The following is a 23,246-nucleotide window of genomic DNA, read 5'->3' as shown; positions in this document are numbered from 1 at the left end:
TACCTTCCTGCCGGAGCGGTACCTATTTATCTACTTGCACTTTGACGTGCTTTCGAACTGCTAGGTTGGCAGGAGCAAGGACCGAACAACGGGAGCTCACCCCGTCGTGGGGATTCGAACCGCCGACCTTCCGAACAGCAAGGCCAAGGGGCTCGGTGGTTTAGACCACAGCGCCACCCGTGTCCCTCCTGAAACTGGAAAAAGTGCATCCTTTAAAAAAGAGATTCCCCTCCCCCCAATTTACCCTAAACATGTACAAAATAACATAACCATACAAACAATACTGTAACCATGCATAGAGCATATGCCGTATAAAAACACAGTGATATAGTAAAGGTTTTTTTAAAAAATAAAAAAATAACATTCTATAGCCTTTTAAAGGTGTCTGTGGGAGGGGGGCTATTGGCTTGTTTTGCCTTTATTAGGCATTTTGTGTTCTCATTTTGTGTTTTTGTGTTGTCAAGCGACCTCTGATCTCCTGATGAAGGGCAGTATACAAAATTTGTATTATTATTAATTATTATTATTAGAGTTTATATATCGCCCTATACCCAGAGGTCTGTTAACAACAGTAACAGTAATAACAATAACAGTGTTATTATTCGTACACCACCCATCTGACTGGGTTGCCATCCACTCTGGGCGGCTTCGAACATATATAAAAACATAATAAAGCATTAAACATTTGAAAACTTCCCAGTACAGGGCTGCCTTCATTTGTCTTCTAAAAGTTCTATAGTTACTCATCTCCTTGACGATCCAGTCAGATGGGCAGGGTAAAAATATTATTATTATTGACAACATCAGACAGGAGGGTGTTCCACAGGGTGGGTGCCACCACCCAAAAGGCCCTCTGCCTGGTTCCCTGTAACATCACTTTTCACAGTGAGGGAACCACCAGAAGGCCTTTAGACCCAGACCTCAGTGTCCGGGCTGAACGACCGCAGTAAGAATTGGCCCAGGATTCCTCTCCTACATAACCAGAAAGGCAGACTGTTTACATGTGTTTTAATCTGTTTTTGGCTTGCCAAACATTCTGATATTTTAATTAATGTCTTAGTGTTTTAAACAGCTGTCTTCAGCTGTTTATAGTGGTATTTTTATTCTTTTTGTAAATCGCTTTTGAAGGTTGGGTTTTGCAATCAGTCTGTAAATAAGTTGTATGCAATACATGAATAAAACCATAGCTGGCATGGACAGTTTGGGCGAACACCCTTCTTGCCTTCCGTATACAGCTCCACGTAGGAGACTGGGCTTGTCTGGGACCAAAGCTGGAACTGAGCCTCAAGATTTTGGATACTTGTCCGGTCTGCATGCCTAACAGGGTGTCCCATTGTTGCTTTTCCAGGCTAAAATTGTCCAACGACGAAATCAAACGTGCCATCTTATCAATGGATGAACAAGAGGACCTGCCAAAAGATATGCTAGAACAGGTGAGGGCGCCTGGAGTCACAGAAAAGCGCTGCGGTTTCTGAAAATGAGAATATGTTTAACAAAACCCTTGGAAACCTGGGCCCCACTTCTGTGGGTCTTATGTGCCTTTCCTCCTCTGTCAATTGCTGCACAGCCATTATTCCATCCCTCTCACCCAACCCCAACCACATTCTCTATCTTAATATATATTTTTTTAAAAATCTAAATTCTACAAATCCCTCCAATTACGTTTTTGGGAAGTTGGGAGAATCCTTGTAAGTGTGCAAACACAGGTTTGTTTGTTTTTAAAGTTACTCACTTCTAAAGTGCAGGTTGGGGCCTGTGCCCAATTTACATATAAGCTAAACAAGTTATAGCTTACGGCCCCACTCTCTTGGGGGCCCCAAAAAAATTTAAAGGAAAAAACTGGATGTACATTTCCAAAATATAAGATAAAAAAACAAATAAAATAAAACCTACTTGCAGCAAGTGTGTTTTGTGTTGTGTAGGTTCCTATGATGTAAGTCATGGGCCCCACCTGCTAGCCTGCTCCCTAAAATATCACTGGTTTGCTCCTTTCTATATATAGGGTGCCTACATTCTGCATGTGCAAATGGCTTTAGATAACTATTAGGTCCATAAATTATCTTATAGCATATATTCAACACAAAAAAACAGTGACAATTTGTTGTTGACAAAGGACAGCTGGACATATAAAGGGCCCCATGACCTTCAGTAGCTTAGGGCCTCATCAAACCTCAATCCGGCCCTGGGTGGAGGCCTCCCCTTCAGGTTAAGTAGGAATGGCTCTCTGTGCAAGCAGCCATTCCATAATTGGTTGACTGGATCCAGATGAGGGCAAGTCTCCTACAAGGTACCCATAGGATGATGGGAGTTGTAGTCCAAAACGTCTGGAGGACACCAGATTGGCAAAGGCCATGTTAGAGGACCTTGGGCCCGTTTCACAGCTGCTCTTTGGCCGTCCCACTCGAGGAAGATGCCGACCACACAGGAGAGGGACAAGTGTGTTTTAAAGTGTTATCTGAGCCTGGATAGCTCAGTTGGTTAGACCATGGTGCTGATAACGCCAAGGTTGCAGGTTTGATCCCTGCTATGATTCTCTCTCTCTCTCTCTAACCCCACCCCCCGACCTCCCCTTTCTCAGCTTCTAAAATTCGTTCCGGAGAAAGCTGACATCGACCTGCTGGAGGAGCACAAGCACGAATTGGACCGAATGGCGAAGGCAGACAGGTTCCTCTTTGAAATGAGCAGGTGATTTTCGGCAATGAAACGCAGTTGCCCTCTGGGCCGAAAGTGCAGGCCGTGGCAGACTGAGGCCCCTTCTCAGGGCGGCTTGCAAAAACGTAATAGGCAGTAACTGGGAAAAATAACAATAATTATTGTGAATTGTAATCAGGAGTCGCCAAGATGGTTCCTGTGGGTGACATGGCGGCCACTAGGACCTCATATGGCACCCGTATAAGGTCCCAGAAAATGTCCCCTCAGAAATCCACAATGCACGAGGCACTGTTTGTTCTTCCTGCTCAGTTCCCATTTGCACTGGCTATGCCGCTCCTACACTGAACACCCCCTCCCCTTAAACATTCCCATATTCCATTATGGCTGGGCACACACTCTCAATGGAAGAGGTGCAAAGCAGCGGCAGAATTTGGGCTCTCAAATTTCAGCAGCTAAAATCTGGAGGCCCCTGCCTCTTGTGGTCCATTCTGCAGTGTGGTTGTGGCGACCCCAGCAGCATGGTGCCCGGCCTCTGTGCAAAGACCTTGCGGGCCGAAAAGGTTGGCTATCTCTGCGTTACATAATTAGCAACGCCACTACATATGACTTAACCCACTGGACTCTTAAAAGTCTGGCAAAAATGGCAGATCTTTATCTAAAAGTGTCCAAGGCAATATAAGGTTGGGTTGATAGACACTTTGGTCTCCAGACCTGTAGCCAGTGTAACAATAGAGTCTGGGTGGTGGTTTTAGCTGCTAGGAAAGCTCAGGGATCCTTGCAGTAAACGCCATTGAAAGTCGTGCTCAGTCAAGGGCACAGAGATGTCTTCTGCAAATGGTTGGCTTTGGCAATGCAGACATCAGCAGGCACTGTCATGTTGGGAAAACGCCCTGGGGTGCCCCTTCTGCAGCCCCCGAACTCCGAATGTCCTCCGGTATTCGCAATTCTGCAAAAGGCATTCCCCTTCTTCTCCAGTGCGCTTCAGCGACATACATCAAATGATATGTGCACACTAATCTTCTAGCATAACACAGCAAGAAGCGTGAGACATTGTAGAGCTAATCTATGTATATATTTACACACTATGTACAGACAAAGGAGTCATGGCGTCCTCTCTCTCCAGCTCCGAGAGAAGAGCAGGCAGAAGTAAAAGCAAAAGTACAGTACAATAGTACATACAGTGGAAGAGATAAGCCTGTCTTCCATTCCCACGCTCTTCCCAGACAGGCATGTGATTTACACCAATCTCATCTGCAGCATCGGAGGCATGTAATACTAACATCCTCCCCCCATTTCAGGTAACCAAAGCTGCATAGGCTAACACAGCAATAAGTGAAGTACCGTATTTTTCACTCTATAGGACGCACTTTTTCCCCTCCAAAAATTAAGGGGAAATGTGTGTGCGTCCTATAGAGCGAATGCAGCCTGCGCTGCTAAGCCGAAAGGCAGAACAGGGAGATGGAGCGCTGCGGAGGGCTCCGTCTTGCTGTTCTAGCTTGGGGACGGCTGCGCGCAAAGCCTCTCCAGGAAAGCGGGGTGCGTTCACCCCGCTCTCCTGCAGAGGCTAGAGAGGCTGTCCCCAAGCCAGAACAGCGACACGGAGGGCTCCGTCTCGCTGTTCTGGCTTGGGGCGGCTGCGCGCAAAGCCTCTCCAGGAAAGCGGGGTGCGTTCACCCCGCTCTCCTGCAGAGGCTAGCAAGGCTGTTCCCAAGCCAGAACAGCGAGACGGAGGGCTCCGTCTCGCTGTTCTGGCTTGGGGACGGCTGCGCGCAAAGCCTCTGCAGGGCAGCAGGGCGCTGCGCTCCAAAGGCTTCAGGGATCTTTGATCCACACGCTCGGGTGAATGCACCTTGAACGCACCTTGTTTTAGAGGGGGAGAACAAGGAAAAAATATTTTTTCCCTGTTCTCCCCCTCCTATGGTCCGGTGCGTCCTATGGTCCGGTGCGTCCAATAGAGCGAAAAATACGGTAAACATACAGGTGGTACCCGTTCCACCTTTGGAACTACCTGCAACTGGACTGGTCTCTTGCCTGACCACCTTGCACTTCTGGTTACCTTCCTTCAATGGGACTAGAGCCCTAGCTCTGTTCCTGTCTAAGTAAACAGTGTTGACACTTGCAGCCTTTGGGAGTGGTTTCATGTCCTTTGAGGACAAATCCTGTACCCCCTGCAAGTCCTCAGGTTTCAAAACCAGTTTTGAGCTACTAGCCACAGCCATATATACACAGCCCTTTCCCGCCAGATCTTTTACTAGTTGCCAACTCAAGGTTTGTTCTTTCTGTCTCTTGCAGGATAAACCATTACCAGCAGAGGCTGCAGTCCTTGTATTTTAAAAAGAAGTTTGCTGAGCGAGTTGCTGAAGTTAAGCCTAAAGTGGAAGGTAAGTCTTGTGTTATAGGGGGGGTGGGATGCTCTTTAAATCCTTGGGTGTTTCGGCTCGGATCTTCCTAAACAAAGCAAAAAAAAAATTCAACTTTTTTTAAAAAAATATTTTCAACAAAATGATAGAGATGCAGGGATAAAGATCACATTACAGTACAATTACTGTTACCCTGCACCCTGGACTCTCCTTCCTTCCACGAACATGCAAAAGACTTCTACAGTATTTGAAGGATTAAGTTGTTTTCTAATGGCAGTGCAGGAAGTCTTATTCCAACACTGTGCATACCACTTGCTCAAAGAAAAGTCTTCCAGCACAAAATATGGCAGGTGCCTGTTAGCTGCACTTTCCAGATAAAATCAAAGGTGTCTTCACTCCAGCAGGCCTTCCCAGCTAGATGAAAGGGTCTGCGCCATGGGTGTCCATTTTGTTTTTTTAAATATCAGTCTTTCATTCAATTCATATACCGCCATTTATCAAAAGATCCCAGGGTGGTGTACAACATTAAAAATACATTACAGAACATCAGTTATAAAAAGCATAACAAAAACATAATGGAAAGCATACTGCATAGCTGCTGGTTGTGTTTTTAACTCTTTCCTGCTGTACACCTCCCTGGGGCGACTGTGTGGGATTCATAAATCAACGATAATGACAACGATAATAATATTACTGACAAAATCTTTTCCCCTTTGCAGCAATCCGCACCGCTTCCACAGAGACATTCCAGAGCAAAAGCCTGAAGCAGCTGCTGGAGGTGGTTTTGGCCTTTGGGAACTACATGAACAAAGGCCAACGGGGAAATGCGTACGGCTTCAAAATCGCCAGCCTCAACAAGATTGCGGACACCAAATCCAGCATTGACAAGTAAGCCCAAGCCGCTTCTGCCGTGAGAGCGTGAGTCCGGTTGCTTTCTGTGAGAATGTCGGATTGTACTCAGTGCCCACAAGGGGACACGGGTGGTGCTGTGGGTTAAACCACAGAGCCTGGGACTTGCCGATCAGAAGGTTGGCGGTTCGAATCCCCGCAATGGAGTGAGCTCCCGTTGCTCGGTCCCTGCTCCTGCCAACCTAGCAGTTCGAAAGCACGTCAAAGTGCAAGTAGATAAATAGGTACCACTCCGGCGGGAAGGTAAACGGCGTTTTTGTGCGCTGCTCTGGTTCGCCAGAAGCGGCTTAGTCATGCTGGCCACATGACCCAGAAGCTGTATGCCAGCTCCCTCGGCCAATAAAGCGAGATGAGCGCCGCAACCCCAGAGTCGGCCACAACTGGACCTAATGGTCAGGGGTCCCCTTACCTTTACCTTTACCTTTACTCAGTACCCACAAGGAACCACTGCAGAAACATTTCTTGAGATTCAGCCCAGGTTTTTGTCGAAACCCTTCATGTCACCTAAACATTGCCTGCTTCTACCTTGCGGCCCTGTGTTCAGGACCTTTATCAGCTAAAGGGTTATCATAACGGAACGGTTGCTTTGCAAATGAATTCTCACCCCACCATTATTATGTCAGGCACCCTCATTCAAGGCGATGTGTCTGATGTCTGGAGCCCGGCTATTTAGCTGTTTATTAAGTTCATATCCTAAAAGAGTTCAGCTTCTAAAAAGTTGTAAAACAATCAAATATCCTGATAGTGAATAATTTCAAGGGTGCCAGGGAAAATTATACAGCATCTGAAGGCAGCAGTTTGTTAATTTTTAATGTTTTATTAAGTTTTTTGAGATGGAAGAAATCTACTGGGCTATTAAGCTGCTCAGAGTGACTGGGGCAACCCAGTCCGATGGGTGGGGTATAAATAATAAAATTGTTGTTGTTAACATTCAGCCAGCAAATGCTTGGGTAAACAGGAATGCTTTGGATTCCTCCTGAAAATTAATAAAAATACAACACACCATGGAGGACATTCCACAAATGGGGAGCCACCACCAAGAAGGCCATATCATGGAAAAAACCTCGACTGCGCAGCACCCAGCAGTGGCACTGCTATTTGTTATGACTGCCTGTCTTGCTCTTGCACCTAGTAAAAGTCTGTTTCCCAGAAGACCTTTCTCTTGCACCCCCGTTCTGTACCGTGCAGGTGGCTTGCCCTGTGCGACGAGCTCCTTTCCACAGTACCTTTGCAGAATCCTGTTGCTTCCTCCGAAACAATTCTATCCTTCACAAATAGAGGCAATTTTTGCAGCTGAATACAGGAGCCACAAACCTTTGTTGTATCCATATATATCAATCACTGCCCTTCTTGTGTTGTAGGAACATTACCCTGCTGCATTATCTCATCACCATCGTAGAAAAGAAGTACCCCAAAGTCCTCAACCTGCACGAAGAACTGAAGGATGTCCCCCAGGCTGCCAAAGTAAAGTGAGTGTCGTACGATTGGGTCGACGCCTGGGATTGCGGGAGGCCAACTGTGTTCATGATTTTTAGCATGCTTCTATTGAGAGCTGAGGGACGCGGGTGGCACTGTGGGTTAAACCACAGAGCCTAGGACTCGCCGATCAGAAGGTCAGCAGTTCAAATCCCCGCGACGGGGTGAGCTCCCGTTGCTCGGTCCCTGCTCCTGCCAACCTAGCAGTTCGAAAGCATGTCAAAGTGCAAGTAAATAAATAGGTACCGCTCCGGCGGGAAGGTAAACGGCGTTTCCGTGCGCTGCTCTGGTTCGCCAGAAGTGGCGTAGTCATGCTGGCCACATGACCTGGAAGCTGTCTGCGAACAAACGCTGGCTCCCTCAGCCAGTAAAGCGAGATGAGCGCCACAACCCCAGAGTCAGTCACGATTGGACCTAATGGTCAGGGGTCCCTTTACCTTCACCTGTGGAGAGCTGAACCCTAAGCAAAGCACAGTGAGGACATTGCTGGGAGGGTTCCCCCCAGGCTGAAGAGGGTTTGGATGAGGGCAAGGTGTCCCTCCACCCAGAAGGAGAGCCTGCTGATGGGGGAGCCCCACTGCACCCACCCAGATAGAAGTGAACACCCAGCAGCAGCTGCCAGAAACATACACACACTCCAAAACCCCACTGGCTTTATTTAGCTGCAAGCCAGAGTGGTTTAATTGTGAGCCAATTAGCACACACTCATGTTCAAGAAATCCGTGGTTGCAAAGATGGGGTATTTGGTTTTTAAATCAGATGCTCTCTCTCTCTCTCTCTCTCCCGTTTCTTCCTTGCTGGTTTTAATCAACACGCTTTGAGGGATTTCACCATTAATTGGTATGCGCAGGCAGCCTCGTAAAGGAGTTTAAAGTGAATTAAGGAGAAGCCAACAGGTCTTTATTGGGTTTATAGGGAGGCCCTGCAACAAGTGGAGCAGGAGAGCACAATGATTGACTCTAAAATAAATGCACCTGTAGTTTGCGGGAGTCGAAAGCCAGGCGCCAGTTTGCGTGCTTGATTGTTTGTGCAAAAGGTGAGCAGAGGCAGAAATGTCTGTCTGGGTCCAAGGCCTGCAGGCCTATTTCCTGCAATGCAGGAGATGTTCGGCGCCAGTGCTGCAGTTTCAGAATTTCCACCCTGGGTTTAGTGGTGCAACGGGGATCCCGACACACTCCTTGGCTGCAACATGTGTTACTCCACTTGATTCGAAACGTGGCGAGCCAGGGCATTTGGGGGACATTCTGCTCACTCTGTTGTGGGGGGCCTGTACACCTGCCCCATAGCTCTTGCAATCAGAAGGTTCTTCCTGATGTTGAGTCAGAATCTCCTTCCTTGCGACTTGAAGCCATGGGTTCGAGTCCTAGCCTCCAGAGCAGGACAAGCTTGTTCTCTCTCCCATGTGACAGCCCTTGAGATATTTGAAGAAGGATATCCTATCTCCTCTCAGTCTCCTCTTTTGCAGGCCGTGAATGTCATAACTCACAGGCTTGTCAAGATGAGAATTTGAATTTTACATAATGCACATTGCTACAGCCACTTTATGGGACACGGGTGGCGCTGTGGGTTAAACCACAGAGTCTAGGGCTTGCCGATCAGAAGGTCGGCGGTTCGAATCCCCACGACGGGGTGAGCTCCCGTTGCTCGGTCCCTGCTCCTGCCAACCTAGCAGTTCGAAAGCACGTCAAAAGTGCAAGTAGATAAATAGGTATCGCTCTGGCGGGAAGGTAAACGGCATTTCCGTGCGCTGCTCTGGTTCGGCAGAAGCGGGTTAGTCATGCTGGCCACATGACCCGGAAGCTGTCTGTGGACAAATGTCAGCTCCCTCGGCCAATAAAGCGAGATGAGCACCGCAACCCCAGAGTCAGCCACGACTGGACCTAATGGTCAGGGGTCCCTTTACCTCTACCTTTACGGCCACTTTGAATCTTAACACACATCACCCAAAATTATTTATTTGTTTGCATGTCAGACAAATGCCTTCTCTAGCATCTTTTTGGCACCCATTGAAGATCTTATCCTTGTTTTCCGGCAATCCTTTTAAGTGGAAGTTATTAGTCCCAGTTTGCTTTTGCAATGTATTTGAAATTGGCGGACGGATGAACAGATGAGGCAGGCAAACAGATGATCTTTTTGTTGATAAAGTTATGGTTACGTACGATCAATTTAGAAAACAAGGCAGTCCCTTGTCCCTTGGAAGCTTGAAGTCTAAAAAACAGGGCACAAAAGGAAAGAGGCATGAGGAGGGGAAAGGGGTGAGAACCAAATTCTGGCACCAGTTTTTAGAGAAGATGGTGATGCAAAGCTTGCTGCAGGCGAGAGCATAACCCAAAAGCAGGAGGAAATGCAAACTATGTACCGTATTTTTCGCTCTATAAGATGCACCAGACCACAAGACGCACCTGGTTTTTGGAGGAGGAAAACAAGAAAAAAAATATTCTGAATCTCAAAAGCCAGAACAGCAAAAGAGATCGCTGCACAGCGAAAGCAGCAATCCCTCTTGCTGTTCTGGCTTCTGGGATAGCTGTGCAGCCTGTATTCACTCCATAAGACGCACACACATTTCCCCTTACTTTTTAGGAGGGAAAAAGTGAGTCTTATAGAGCAAAAAATACGGTATTTTATTTGTTGTTGTTTTTCAATGGGAGACATGCAGCCGGCTTTGGAGGTTTGTTTCTGGAAATGTAACTGGCTTCCTTTATTTCTGGCAGCATGACTGAGCTGGAGAAGGAAATTGGCACCTTGCGCAGTGGGCTGAGGGCTGTGGAGACAGTAAGTATTGTTCACCCACTTAATGGTCCCCCTGCTTAATTTAAGCACCCGTCCTTAAGAAAGGAAGGAGGCGAAGGCGACTGGAGCTGCTTTTATCTCCCTTCCCAGAGGCCGTTCTCCTTCTCCTCCTTCCTGACCTGCAGCTCATTACTGCTCATTATGGTTTTATGGAACTCTTAAGGGCCTGAGTCGCTTGCCTTTGTCTCTTTAATTATAAGCATTTTTTTTAAAGGAAGTTTGTTTGGGGATAGGCACAGCTGGTGCAGATGTCACCTTCCTGCCAGTTTTTGCCAACCTGGTTCCCTGCATATGTTCTGGATCACAGCTTCCGTTAGAACCCCGGCCAGCTGTGCTGGAGAAGACCTGATACTGTATGCTTGGAAGTCTTCGCGTTTTTAGAAGAGTTTTTGCTGATGGGGCTTAATATTTGAAGACTCAGCCTGACTGATCTTGTTATATGCTGCTGTGGTTGTGTTTGCTTTCGTGTGTGTGTGTGTGTGTGTGTGTGTATGTGCATTATTATTATTATTATTATTATTATTGTTTGTATGTTCATTTGCTACTGCTGTTTTTGTTCTTTGCTAAGCTATTCTTTCTTTTTTAAAGTATCTTTTATGTTATATTGATTTTTTTAATTAAAAAAACAATGTACAGTGGTACCTTGGGTTACATACGCTTCAGGTTACATACGCTTCAGGTTACACACTCCACTAAGCCAGAAATAGTGCTTCAGGTTAAGAACTTTGCTTCAGGATGAGAACAGAAATCGTGCTCCGGCAGCGAGGCAGCAGCAGGAGGCCCCATTAGCTAAAGTGGTCCTTCAGGTTAAGAACAGTTTCAGGTTAAGAACAGACCTCCGGAACGAATTAAGTACTTAACCCGAGGTACCACTGTAAATGTAAACTGATTTGATAAAGAAAAGTGGAATACAAATGAATGGGGGGAAAACTGTGGATAAGTGATAGGGTTGTAGGTTGCACACACAAATTTCCTCAAATTTAACCTGAGTCATTATAACTCACCAATCATCAGGAAGGTCTAAGAGCAGGCTGCAGCAATATAAAATATAGCGTTAAAAACAGTATAATTGTAGAGTTGGAAGGGACCCTAAAGGTCCTCTAGTCCACCCCCCTGTGATGCAGGACTCTCAGCGGAAGCATCCATGACAGGTGGCCACCCAACCTCTGCTTAAAAACCTCCAAGGATGGAGGGTGTGCCCAGCTAATACCTAACTGGGAGGGAGGATAATTCCTGGGTTGGATAGAGCCAAGGGTGACAGCTCAAGGTAGGACATCTGCTTGGCATGCAGAAAGTTCCATCCCGAGCATCTCCAGGTAGGGCTAAGGATGTGTCTGGCTCACTGTAGGGCAGCTTTTGTGTGTTCCCGTAATCCACACAATCATCCCTACGCCCATGTGGTTGCAGTATTCAACACATGTACTCTAAACGCATGAAATAGTGCTGCACAATAGCAGCTCTCTCCTGCTGGGTGAGCATGTGTTGAGCATTGGGTTTCTGTCATTCAGGTCTTTGTGGATCCCACCCAACACCTGGGTGGATGACTGCCGTGGTTCCTCTCCTTGAACTCCCAATAACCAAAATGAATCTCTCTCTCTCTCTCTCTCTCTCTCTCTCTCTCTCTCTCTCCAAAGGAACTGGCGTACCAGAAATCTCAGCCTTCCCACCCGGAAGACAAGTTCGTTTCCGTCGTCAGCCAGTTCATCACGCTGGCCAGCTTTAGCTTCTCAGATGTGGAAGATCTCCTGGCAGAGGCCAAAGAACTGGTAAGAAAGTGAAGCCTCCGGAGACCCCGGCGCTCCAAACCTCTCTGCTTTGTAGGGATAGGGACCTCATCCTCAGTTCCAGGAGATAGAAGACCCTCACCAAAGGCAGTTGCCAACATGGGCAGAGCTACAGGTGTGTCAGACCTTAAGTTGGCTTAAGGTCAAGCACAGAGAATCAGTCTAAGTCCAAAATGTGACCCGGAAGCGAAGTCATGAAACAATCCAAGTCTGGGACCAGCCGCAAAGAGGAGTAACTAGAATGAGGAGCAAGGACAGAGAACCACTGGAAGGCTCAAGGAGGCCTTATATTATCTGGCTTACCAGATTTCTTTTCTTCTTCTTTGGTGATCACTCATAGCCGAGTAAGATTGTCTTCCATAAGCACGGTTTTAACTATGAGTCCATAAGTGACTGTGGAGGCCAATTCTGGAACCACACGTCCTTCCACAGTGGGGACATTGGTTTCCAGGCAGGAGTTGATCACGGTGTGGATTTGCCAAGTGTGCCTTCTTCCTAGCATGTTTCTCCCTTGCGTTCTGAGTTCGAGTGTCTTCTTTTCTTTTTTTTAATAAAGTTTTTTATTGATACAACAAGAAAAAAGAAAAAAACCACAAATACCAAATTACACACAAGAATAACCATAGACACATAATTTTCTTAGCAAACAATAAAACATCTATCGGTCTTAACACTAAAGACCCAACCTCCCGTCTATTCCATATTTCAAATTCATATTACTTATTGCCAATACACACTTTTATCATATTTAAACTTATTCTTAATAAATCTAATTTCTTATATCTACCTTGCAACTATTACTGAAGTTCCTCGAATGCTGCAACAGAATTTAAACTACTATATTTATTTTTCAGATATTCTTTGAAAACCTCCCATTTTGAAACAAATTCCTGTTTTGATTTATTCTTTATTTTTTTCTGATAAACCATCTAATTCAAGCGTCTTCAAAGCCCATGACACCTTCGGTAAAGGCTTTTCTCCAATTGGAGCGCTCACAGGCTAGTGTTTCCCAGTTGTCAGTGTTTATTCTACATTTCTTTTAGCAAGAACCATGCCACTACTCTGCGTCCATAGATTCATGTTATGTTGCTACATGTCAGCCTGAGTGTTTAGGTGCTGGCATTCTTGAGGACGGTTTCCATCTCCTCCTCTGACTGTTCCAAGGCTTCTTAAGCAGGACTTGGGGATCCTCAGCGCTGGTTCCAGGAGACTCTGCCTGCTCATTTGCCCCAAGGTCCTCGGCTTGTGGAGTGTCTGGTTCATCCTCCAAGGACACAGTGCCTGTCAACAACTCAGGGCTAGGCATGGCAGGCTGTGGTTTGGGTCATGATTGCATATTCCCATTTTACAGCTGGATAACTGAGACTGAGGGAATGTGGCTTGCCCCGAGGCAACCATTGAATGGCTGACTAAACCGGAACCTTGAACTCCCAAGTTCCGTCGCAGACCTACAATTCCCAGAGTGGTTTAACAACCAATCCCTCTTCACAGGGAACTCTGTAGCTGTGTGACAGGGAAAGGGGTCTCCTAGCAACTCTCAGCACCCTTAGCAAACTACAGTTCCCAGAATTCGTTTTTTGGATGTCCACAACTAATTCTCGAATTCTTTTCTTAAAACCATCTAAAGCTAGTGACCCTAAAGGACCACCAAGAAGCCCCTTGGGATCTGTTTGTGTTTCTTTATTTTACAAACCCTTGACATTGCTACACACCTCTTGCATGAGCGTTGCCTTTGGCTTGCAAATTTTATCTGCTTTGTGCAATGACGAGGTCCAGCTCATCATCCGCAATGAAACAGTCTCACACACCAAGATCGATTGAAGGGATCTCACAGCCTCAAGAGCCGCCGTCCGCATTTATTGTGTACAGCAAAATCATACAACATTGTATCAGCTAGCAGACAAAAGACAGTACAGTACCATCATGTCACCCTCAGGCCATGCTACGTGGACCAATCACTGAAACAGCATTAGCTGTTCACGCGCTGTCCATGCTCCAAGCAGCGTCTTGCTTGACCCTGTATCAAACTTCCACCCATGCCCTAACCATTTCCCTACAGCGCAATTCTGTAGATAGCACAAACTTTGTGCTTTTGGATGGGCAAAGTTTCATTTTTGAAAAAGAGGGAGGGGGGAAGACCTCCTTTCCAAAAGGAGGTGTTCCAATAGCACATTTGGTTCTAATGCTGAAGCATGTGGCAACGATAAATACAAGCACAAACCTTCAAAGAGAAGTTGAAAATGCGAGTTTGCCCCCCCTCCCTGTTGTGCCTTCGAGTTTTATTATCTCCTCTGCTGCAGTGTTGTGCCCCGTTGGTTTTATTGCTCCTGAGTTAATAATACTAATAATGAAAAAAAGAGGAGGTAGAGGATAAAGGGCATTAATTGAAAGCAGAGGTGTGACTTCCTTGATGTCTTCAGAATGGCAGAAGCTGTTCCGACGGGGGAGGCAGAACAGACCTTTGGAAAGGGAGGTTTGGTGAGGCCTGGGGTCTAACTCTAGCCACCAGAATTTGGATTTGGGGGCAAGGAATGGTGTAATGCGGCAAAGCAGAGCAAGGCCTTGGCTTGTACTCTCCAGATATGTAAGAGATTAAGGACTTGCATCATGAGCTGAACTGGCCAAAGTCTGACCTAACACTGGTTGTTTGGGACCCGGTGAAATTAGGAAACAAATGTGTTTCGATTTCGGAATTATTTGTATTGCATTGCATTGCACCCTGCCCATCTGACTGGGTTACCCCAGCCACTCTGGGCAGCTTCCAGCATATACATTCTTGGCATCTGATGGGAGGGCATTTCATGCTGAGATATAATGGCACCCGGCACGCTTCTCCCTGTGCCAATGGACGCCTGTGCTGATAGGTAAAACTTGAGCTCTCTTTGCAGCTCTTAGCAGAGTCCCACAGCAGCAGAGAAGGTGCCTTGTGTGTGTATAATAAATCAGAGTGTACGCAGGCTTCTTGCTAATCTCTAACAGTCTTTAATGAGAAGAAAAACATCATAAATCAGTCCGGGCAAGAGAGCGGACATCCTCTCGTCTCTCAGCCAAAAACGAAAGTAAATCACACACAAGGAAAGATTCCCGTATGTGAACCAAACCACGCCTCAGAATGTGAGACGTCACACAGAACTGTTTAACCCTGTAAGTTCTGATTCTCCTCACATTTCATAGGGTGGGTGCCACCACTGAGAAGGCCCTCTGCCTGATTCCCTGTAACCTCACTTTTCACAGGGAGGGAACCGCCAGAAGGCCCTCAGAGCTGGACCTCAGTATCCGGGCTGAACAATGGGGGTGGAGACGCTCCTTCAGTTATACTGGGCCGAGGCCGTTTAGGGCTTTAAAGGTCAGCAGCAACACTTTGAATTGTGCTCAGAAACACACTGAGAGCCAATGTAGGTCTTTCAGGACCGGTTTTACATGGTTCCAGCAGCCTCTCCCAGTCACCTGCCTAGATTAGTTGTAGTTTCCAAATAGTTTTTGCTTCCTTCTTTAGTTATTATATTTTTACACACACACCCCAAATTTCCCTCCAACGAGCTAAAGTCAGCTTGTGTGATTCTTCACAACCTCACCCCGCGCCACCCACCCAACACAACAACCCTGTGATGCAGGTGAGGTTGAGGGAAGATGACAGGGTTGAAGTCACTCAGTGATCTTCATGGCCAATTGGGGATATGGCCTAAAGAAGGATACAAAGCAGGTTGATGCATGCAGAGAAAATCTCCTTCCCGAATCGGCAACTGATTTAGACCAAAGAGGCTCTCTTTGAGAGGGTTGCTTTGGGCCAGTGAGTCCCCAGAAAGAAAACAACATGCGCATTTTCTTACTCTAGTTTGCCAAGGCAGTGAAGCATTTTGGGGAAGACGCTGGCAAAACGCAACCAGACGAGTTCTTCGGGATCTTCGACCAGTTCCTGCAGGCTGTGACTGAAGCCAAACAGGAGAATGAAAACATGAGGAAGAGGAAGGAGGAAGAGGAGCGACGGGCGCGGATGGAAGCCCAGGTGGGGATAATTGTGTAGGGTGGGGTTCCACCGCATGTCCTTGGTAGCCCATAGCTGAAGGGGGTGGCCAGGCGGCTCGATGCACCCATGGTTTTGACTCCATTTCAGACAGCTGCTTTGCAAACGACGCAAGCTATGCAAGTCAAGCTGTCTGTGCATCTAGTTGTTGGGGTGTTAAGTTGCCATGCGTCTGTCTTGGGATATGAGGGGTAGAGAAATTGCAAGAAAAATTGTATGCAAAAATGAAGACCAATAAAAATTATTGGGGGAATGCATAGGTAAAGGTAAAGGGACCCCTGACCGATAGGTCCAGTTGTGACTCTGGGGTTGTGGCGCTCATCTCGCTTTATTGGCCGAAGGAGCCAGCGTACAGCTTCCAGGTCGTGTGGCCAGCATGACTAAGCTGCTTCTGGCAAACCAGAGCAGTGCACGGAAACGCCGTTTACCTTCCCGCCAGAGCGGTACCTATTTATCTACTTGCACTTTTGGGCGTGCTTTCGAACTGCTAGGTTGGCAGGAGCAGGGACAGAGCAATGGGAGCTCACCCCGTCACGGGGATTCAAACTGCCGACCTTCTGATCGGCAAGTCCTAGGTTCTGTGGTTTAACCCACAGCGCCACCTGCGTCCTATGGGGAATGCATACATTAACACAAATGCACATGGACAAATTTCATGTGGGCTTAAAAATATATCAGAAGGTGATGCAGAAACAGGGCAAACTCAGCTCGAGGATGGAGAATCTGTCGGTTTTGGTTTATTGCTTTTCCATTGTTTTAAGTTACAGCGTGTTGTTCGTAGGGTGTGTCAAATCCCTGCCTGTTAACCCTTCCTTTTCCCCTTCCCGTTAGCTCAAAGAGCAGCGAGAGAGGGAGCGCAAGGCGAGGAAGGCGAAAGAAAACAGCGAGGAGGGCGGGGAGTTCGACGACCTCGTCTCGGCCTTGCGGTCCGGCGAAGTCTTTGACAAAGACCTGTCCAAACTCAAGCGAAACCGCAAGCGTATCACCAACCAGCTGGCGGATGGCAGCCGCGAGAGGCCGGTCACGAAACTCAACTTCTGAGCGCACGTGTATATATATATATGCATATATCTATATGTGTATATATATATTTCAGAAGAAAACTCTAAACCAACCAACAATCGTCTTGGAGGACCCCAGGTCTTTTTACCTTCTGCCTTGCCAGCCCATCAGTGGCCCTCCCTCCCTCATCTCGTCGTGCCTGTGCATGAATGTTTTCAGTGGGAGCATGAGCGCAGGTGCGCTGCGCCCAAAGAGTCTGGTGGTGCGGGCTGGGATTCAGAACTGTGTGCATGCGCGAGCGTGGGCGTCAACATGCACAGGCACCGCTGCCTGGATGAGTTCTGCCTTTTCTATCAGTTGCGGGAGGCATGGGGGAGGCCGGCGTCATCGCAAAAAGTAGCTTTCATGCTGTCTAAGCACAAGTGTCGGTGATCGAGAAAGAAAGAGAGGGGGAGGCGAAAACATCCCCCCCCCCCCAAACCACGGAAATGAGAGAGGCTGGTGGGCGATACCACTTGGGTCCGTTCTGGGGGGGTCCTTTTATTTTGATATAAAGTTGGGGTGGGGAAAACAGCTTGAAGTGAAGAGGGGGAAAGAAGTGCTGCTATTGTGCTACGGTTAGCACAAGGGCGTTTTGGCATGGACAGGCCAGCCTCGGAAACCTGTTGCCATTGAGGCTACAGGTGGCGGGAGAGACGTCTGTTAAAAACCGCTCTTGTTCAGTCTGAACGTAGCATTGTTGGGGGGGAGCCAAGATTATTATTTTTTGTTTCTGTTTTCACTCAGAACTTGAACATCCCTTGTGGCCGTTGTGCCAGCTCCTTTGTGTTCCGTAACCCCCATTTTTGGGGGGGCGGGAGGAGTCGTGCTTCTGTTTCTTTCGAACGAGACGCACCTCTCTCTCTTTGGGAGCCTTCAGGGAACCAGCTGAAGGCGACCCAAAGGATTTTCTCATTGCTGTAACGACACCGATGTAGAATTCACTCTTGTGTGGGTTTTTTTTGCCTGAGACCAGTTGGTGGGGTGGGGGTGGGGATTACGGGGAGGGGGCTAGGTCTCTTCTTAACTTTTCGTTTTAACGGAAGAAAGCGTCTGTGTATGCATTATCGTCCGTTTCCCATTCCCCGTCCCGACAGGACAAACTGTATTCTCTGTAAACGTCGCTCAGAATTGGCTCCGTTCAGGCCAGTTTCGCTGTAACGCACCCAGCCCATGCTAGATAACTCCAGGAGCGCCTTGGGCGTAATGTGCAAACTTTGGCCCCGATACAGAAGAGCCTTTCCCGTGCATGGCAAAGGTTGGCTAATGAACTCTCAAGTATTCATAGCTGGGCTTTCCATTATGCAGCCTGCCCCCCTTCTCCTTTCGCCATCAGACAGACTGCCCTCTTAAGGCTGCCTCTGTTTACTGATCTGTGCCAGAATGATGAGCATGGGTCTTGGAAGGGCAACCATGCTTGCCGGGGGCGTTGCTCCAGGGTTTCCCTTTCCCTCGAAAGAGGTTAGTAGGGAGTGGCTTCTCTAAAGGTTTCTGCAAAGATGGGGTCTGGGAGATGTTAGGGACCTGATGTATAGCGCAAGGGTAGCAGGAAAAAGGCCACAAAAAATTCTTGTTTCTTGCAAACGGGCTTTGCTGTTCATAGTGTTTTTCTCCTTGCAGATTTGTAAGAAATTTGTCAAGCTGTCAATCCGAAATCTCCTTAAACCCAGATTGCTCAGGGAGTAATTAATAATTTAAAAACGAAACAGTAATACAAAATATTAAAAAAATTGGAAAAGTTAAAAAAAAAAGCCAATCTTATAGCGTGGCTTAATATCCTTAAATTATAGAGAATATAGAGGACTGTTACTTTCTTTCTTTTTTGCTTTTATTTATTTGCGGGTTTTTCTCTTAAGTGATTTTTATACCATCCACATCGTGATCCAAAACTGAACGGGGATTTTTGTGTGTTGTTGATGTTGCCGTTGTTGTTGTTGTTTTCTTTCCTGTGGAGGTTTTTGAGTTGTGTTTTTTTCTGTTGCACTAGATAGCTGATGCTGTTTGAAATAGGTTTTTAATTGATTTGTTTTGCTTTGCTATTGTAAAGGATGTTAACTGGAGGGGGGCCGGGGGGGCTGTTCTCTGCCCCCACCCCTTCCCCCAGTTGTGTACTGTACAGCAGATGTGCGGATTTATATAGAAACGAGTTTGTACAAAATGCAGTTCCTGTTGCCCGGAATCCCCAAATCCCGATGCAACACGCAAGCTGTGAAGATCACACCAGCGAGAGCTGTGAAAGAGCTCTCTGAGTGTGCGTGAGTATAAGGGTGATCCCTTGCCTCTTTCCCCCTTGTTCTTACGATTTAGTTTTTCTTCATCGCAACTTTTTCGAAGGACCCACGTGTACTGATGGCTCTTCAAGTAGCTTGTCAACGGTAAGAATGCAAACGTCCGATACTCTGGAGTTCTGCAGAGTGCGAGGCGTGCGAAGGCAGCACTTTGCTCGAAAAGTAAAATAAAAACCAAGTTGTTCATTACTGTTACTTAAACTAAAGTGCCTCTATTTTATATATATTTTTATTTGTAGCTGGGAGAAAATTTGGTCGGATATGGTATTGTTAGGGAGTTGACTTTCAAAATGGGGGGGTGGGAGAGAGTTCAGACTGGTCAAAAGGTTGCGTTAAAATGATTTGAGATTGGCGGGGGGGGGGGAGAATAGAAAAACAATGCAGTGTTCTTTGGAATAGGAAAGCGCAGAAAGGATGCCATCGCTCACGAGGTTCAGTCTGGTCAAGGGATCTGCCCTGCAGCCTAACAGATTTAGAGGGGCATTTAAAAATTCATCAGGTTCTTGATCTGCAGGATAAGTCCTGGGGAAAGGAAGGTGCCTTTTTTGCAGTGGCGTAGCGTGGGTTGCCAGTGCCCGGGGCCACACGGAGGGGTGGGAGGGCAGGAAAAGGATGGAGTGCGCTTGCACATCCAGCTGCCCAATGGCATCCGCATCACCCAGCCACAGAGATAAGAAAAGAAGAGTTGTTCCATTATCTGGAGAGGTCACTTCTTGGTTTGCATGAAGAAGCCGAGCCCTGTGACAAAAGGACACAGTTGCATTGAGGCAGCACCGGGGGTTGAAATTTTGTGCCTGGAGCAACCGCCCCTGTGGGGGCTCCCTGCGCTATGCCACTGCTTTTTTTTAACCTCTAGGACAACGTGATATTTCATTGGAGGAAGCAGGTTGTGTGGAACACCTTTAAGCAACAGCTATTTGTCCCAGCACAGACCACCATGATGGATTTGAGACATCCTGCAGTTGTTTGTTGCATTATGAGAATCAAGACCCCCAATCTACTATTTCTGATTCTCCCAGTGGGCTCATCCATAAGTGCATCAAATGCTGGAAAACGCAGCATTCCCCACTTCTGCCACGGGGGAGGGGGCGCTTTGTGCAGTCTGCAACTGTGCCCCCCGCCTACATACTGCAAAACGGCTTCCTGTAGCTGAACCTCAAACTTCTGGTTGGAATAAGAATTGCCTCGTGCAAGCTTTCTTTGGGAGGGAGTTCAGTTGGGTCTGGCTCAATCGAAACGAAAGTGCAAGGAAGCAATTTTGCCAAGTGCCTCCACCATTACACAAGCCGTTTTGCCGTCCCACCGGAAGCGAGGTCATTGGCGATGTGGCTGCAGGAATGGGGCATGAAAAGGGACTGTTACGTCCCGAGCCTGTTCAGTCCCGTTGAGGACAAAGTCAGTGCCCTAAAGGAAGCTGTGTCAATCTTGGCATTGGTTTTGAAAGCTCGCCCATAGTGGTTGCAGCTGCTAGCACCACATTCCCATTTAGGCTCGGAGTAGACCTGGGCTTGGTAGTCGAATCCATCATGATGACCCGCTGCAAAGTTGGGGCTGTGAAGTCCTCTGGCATTTAATGCATTAAAAGCCACCCTTTCAGCCGGATCTTGACGGACTCTTGTCTGCGCTGTACAAAACATTGAAAGGTGAGTTTGTGTCTGTTACGCAGCCTGGGTTGCTGGATCTTCCGGGATTTCCAGGGATCCACGCTGAACTGATTGCAGATCGGGGGAAGCAAGGGCACCGGTGGAAATATTTCCTTGTGCTTCCAAAACCATTCTTGCTTTGTAACAAGCCTTGCTTGTTGGGCTACACTTGCCATTTCTTCTCGAGTTCTCATTTCCTAAACCATCTGCGTGCAGATGAAAATTCCATGTGCCATTTGTTGCAAACTTACATGTAGACTGGTCTGGTGGACATAGCCACTTGTGTTCTTGTTTCTCGTTTTATTTCCTCTCTGTGTCTCTCTCCTGGGTGTGTCATTCTAAAGATTTTTCTTTTCTTTCCAATTCATGCCAAAAAAAGAAAAGAGACAAAAAAGTGATAGTTTGTAAACTGAAGTATACTAATGTAGCTTAGTGGTAGCAAACCGTTTAGTGATTCCTAGGTGCAAGGATGTTTTTTAGCTAGCAGGAAATGCTGTGTATGTTATGAGACTGTACATTTTTCTTAAAAAAAAGAAGAAGACGGCAATATGCAATAAAGAGTGTACATAACAATATGTGCGTGGAGGCTTATTTCTGGAGTGTATGGTTAAAATTTATAATTGTTGTTGTTTAGTCGTGTCCGAGTCTTCGTGACCTCATGGACCAGAGCACGCCAGGCACTCCGGTCTTCCACTGCCTCCTGCAGCTTGGTCAAACTTGGGGAATAGATGTTGTTGAACTACAACTCCCAACAGCCCCAGGCGGCCTGGCCAATGGACGGGGGTCATGAGAACATCTGGAGGGCCACAGGCTCTGCCCCTGCCATTCTAGAGAAGAGCGGGTCTGAGAAAATTCCCAGTGGTCAGTGAGAAGGAAGGAGATAAAGCACAATCCCATGATTGATCTGGTGTGGAAAGAAGCATTTGGGACCATTTAGTCCAAGCGTCATGGAATGGACACAGAGGAATGGTGGGAGGAACCAGCTGGGGAACCCCCAAGGGAAGAAGGTTCAGAGCCAGGGAAGTAGTGATGGGACAATGATGAGTGGTCAGAGGGAGAAGAGAGAGAAGACTAGGAAGAGGAGGTGTCAGAAGCTGAAGAGGTAACAGGTCTTAGTGAGCTGGGAGAGTCTGTGGCAGAGAGCAGTCCAGAAGCAGAGGCTAGAAAGGAGAGTGGCAGAGATGAGGTAGGCTAGTGAAGAGGCACGAGTGTCTCCACCTCCTGCTGCAACAAGCTCCCTTCCTCTGACTCCCAGTTCCAGAAGAGGCATGAAAAGAGCGGAGGATAAGTTAACTTCATGCAGGTGCAGTCTCAGATTACGTGGGGAAAGCCTTGAGGAGAGGACTTAGACAGCTGGGGGAAGGCAGGGACCGTCAGTCTCCACAGCTGCTTCATAGGGGCAAGACCTACTGAAGAATAATGGTGGTGCTCGTGAGGACTGCCACTCCTATGCAGACCCTGCTTCTTCTAATAGAGTTAACTCCACTTCATTTGATTTAGTGCTGGCTCATTCCCAGCACGTCTTCAGTGCACGTGTGTGACCATCCTTCCCTTACAAAGGTAAAATGCTTGTGGATGGTCATCTGTCATGGATGCTTTGGTTGAGATTCCTGCATTTCATGGCTTTGGACTCAATCACCCTCAGAGCCCCTTCCAACTCTATGATTGCCAGTCCCACGATGGGTCTCTCTCTCTCTCTCTCTCCCTCTCTCTCTCTCACACACACACACACAAACACATACACACACACAAATTTAAACAGGAGCAGATGATACATCAGTATTCCACAGGTGAACTAACAATCAATACTGCCCTCCAACCCAATCTGGATCCATCTGCCCAGCATTTAAGCTGAGTCATCCAACGTTATGCTGAGTAAACTAGCAGCCCACAAATGGCTGGGCAAATTAGTACACAGCGAGTCAGCACTGAAAAGATAATGCATTGCCTCTTGGCCATACCTTGAGGGCGTTCCACAAATGATGCCACCCACCACCAAGTATTTTACACAACGTTGTGTGGAAAAAATAAGTGAGGATGTAAAGTGTGAGTTGCCAACCTTTGAGGAACCAATGGGCAAAGTTGGAGGATTGTGAAAGTACTATGTCTGCCAGTCATGAAAGGGCTACCATGATGGTGTGGCAGGAGGGCCTTCATGTTGGAGAAGCTGTGTCAGTGCAAACAGAAACTAAGCTGGAACAGCAAACAGTCTCTCACGCACTGTGAAATTATGAGGGGATTGTTACCTGATGTCAGGGACCGTGCTGAGGAGGGCTGCA

At 47.3% G+C, this 23,246-nt stretch overlaps 1 protein-coding gene across 2 annotated transcripts in view; it reads left to right on the top strand.

The window, feature by feature from the left end:
• The window catches only part of DAAM1 (dishevelled associated activator of morphogenesis 1), a 180,917-nt gene extending 159,377 nt beyond the window's left edge, over positions 1 to 21,540 (top strand). For both annotated transcript variants that reach the window (XM_083434806.1, XM_083434805.1), the window contains 9 exons: positions 1,349 to 1,433; positions 2,579 to 2,685; positions 4,945 to 5,033; positions 5,732 to 5,900; positions 7,283 to 7,390; positions 10,109 to 10,169; positions 11,822 to 11,953; positions 15,807 to 15,977; positions 16,827 to 21,540. In XM_083434806.1, the coding sequence (XP_083290932.1) occupies positions 1,349 to 1,433; positions 2,579 to 2,685; positions 4,945 to 5,033; positions 5,732 to 5,900; positions 7,283 to 7,390; positions 10,109 to 10,169; positions 11,822 to 11,953; positions 15,807 to 15,977; positions 16,827 to 17,036 (1,132 nt within the window). In that variant the 3' untranslated portion in view covers positions 17,037 to 21,540. The remainder of the gene's footprint in view (positions 1 to 1,348; positions 1,434 to 2,578; positions 2,686 to 4,944; positions 5,034 to 5,731; positions 5,901 to 7,282; positions 7,391 to 10,108; positions 10,170 to 11,821; positions 11,954 to 15,806; positions 15,978 to 16,826) is intronic.
• The last annotated feature ends 1,706 nt before the right edge of the window (positions 21,541 to 23,246 follow it).

The sequence above is a fragment of the Podarcis tiliguerta genome (genome assembly GCF_965153285.1).
Source record: "Podarcis tiliguerta genome assembly, chromosome: 1".
NCBI classification, from domain to species: domain Eukaryota; kingdom Metazoa; phylum Chordata; class Lepidosauria; order Squamata; family Lacertidae; genus Podarcis; species Podarcis tiliguerta.
This window is presented reverse-complemented; position numbering and strand designations above follow the sequence as displayed.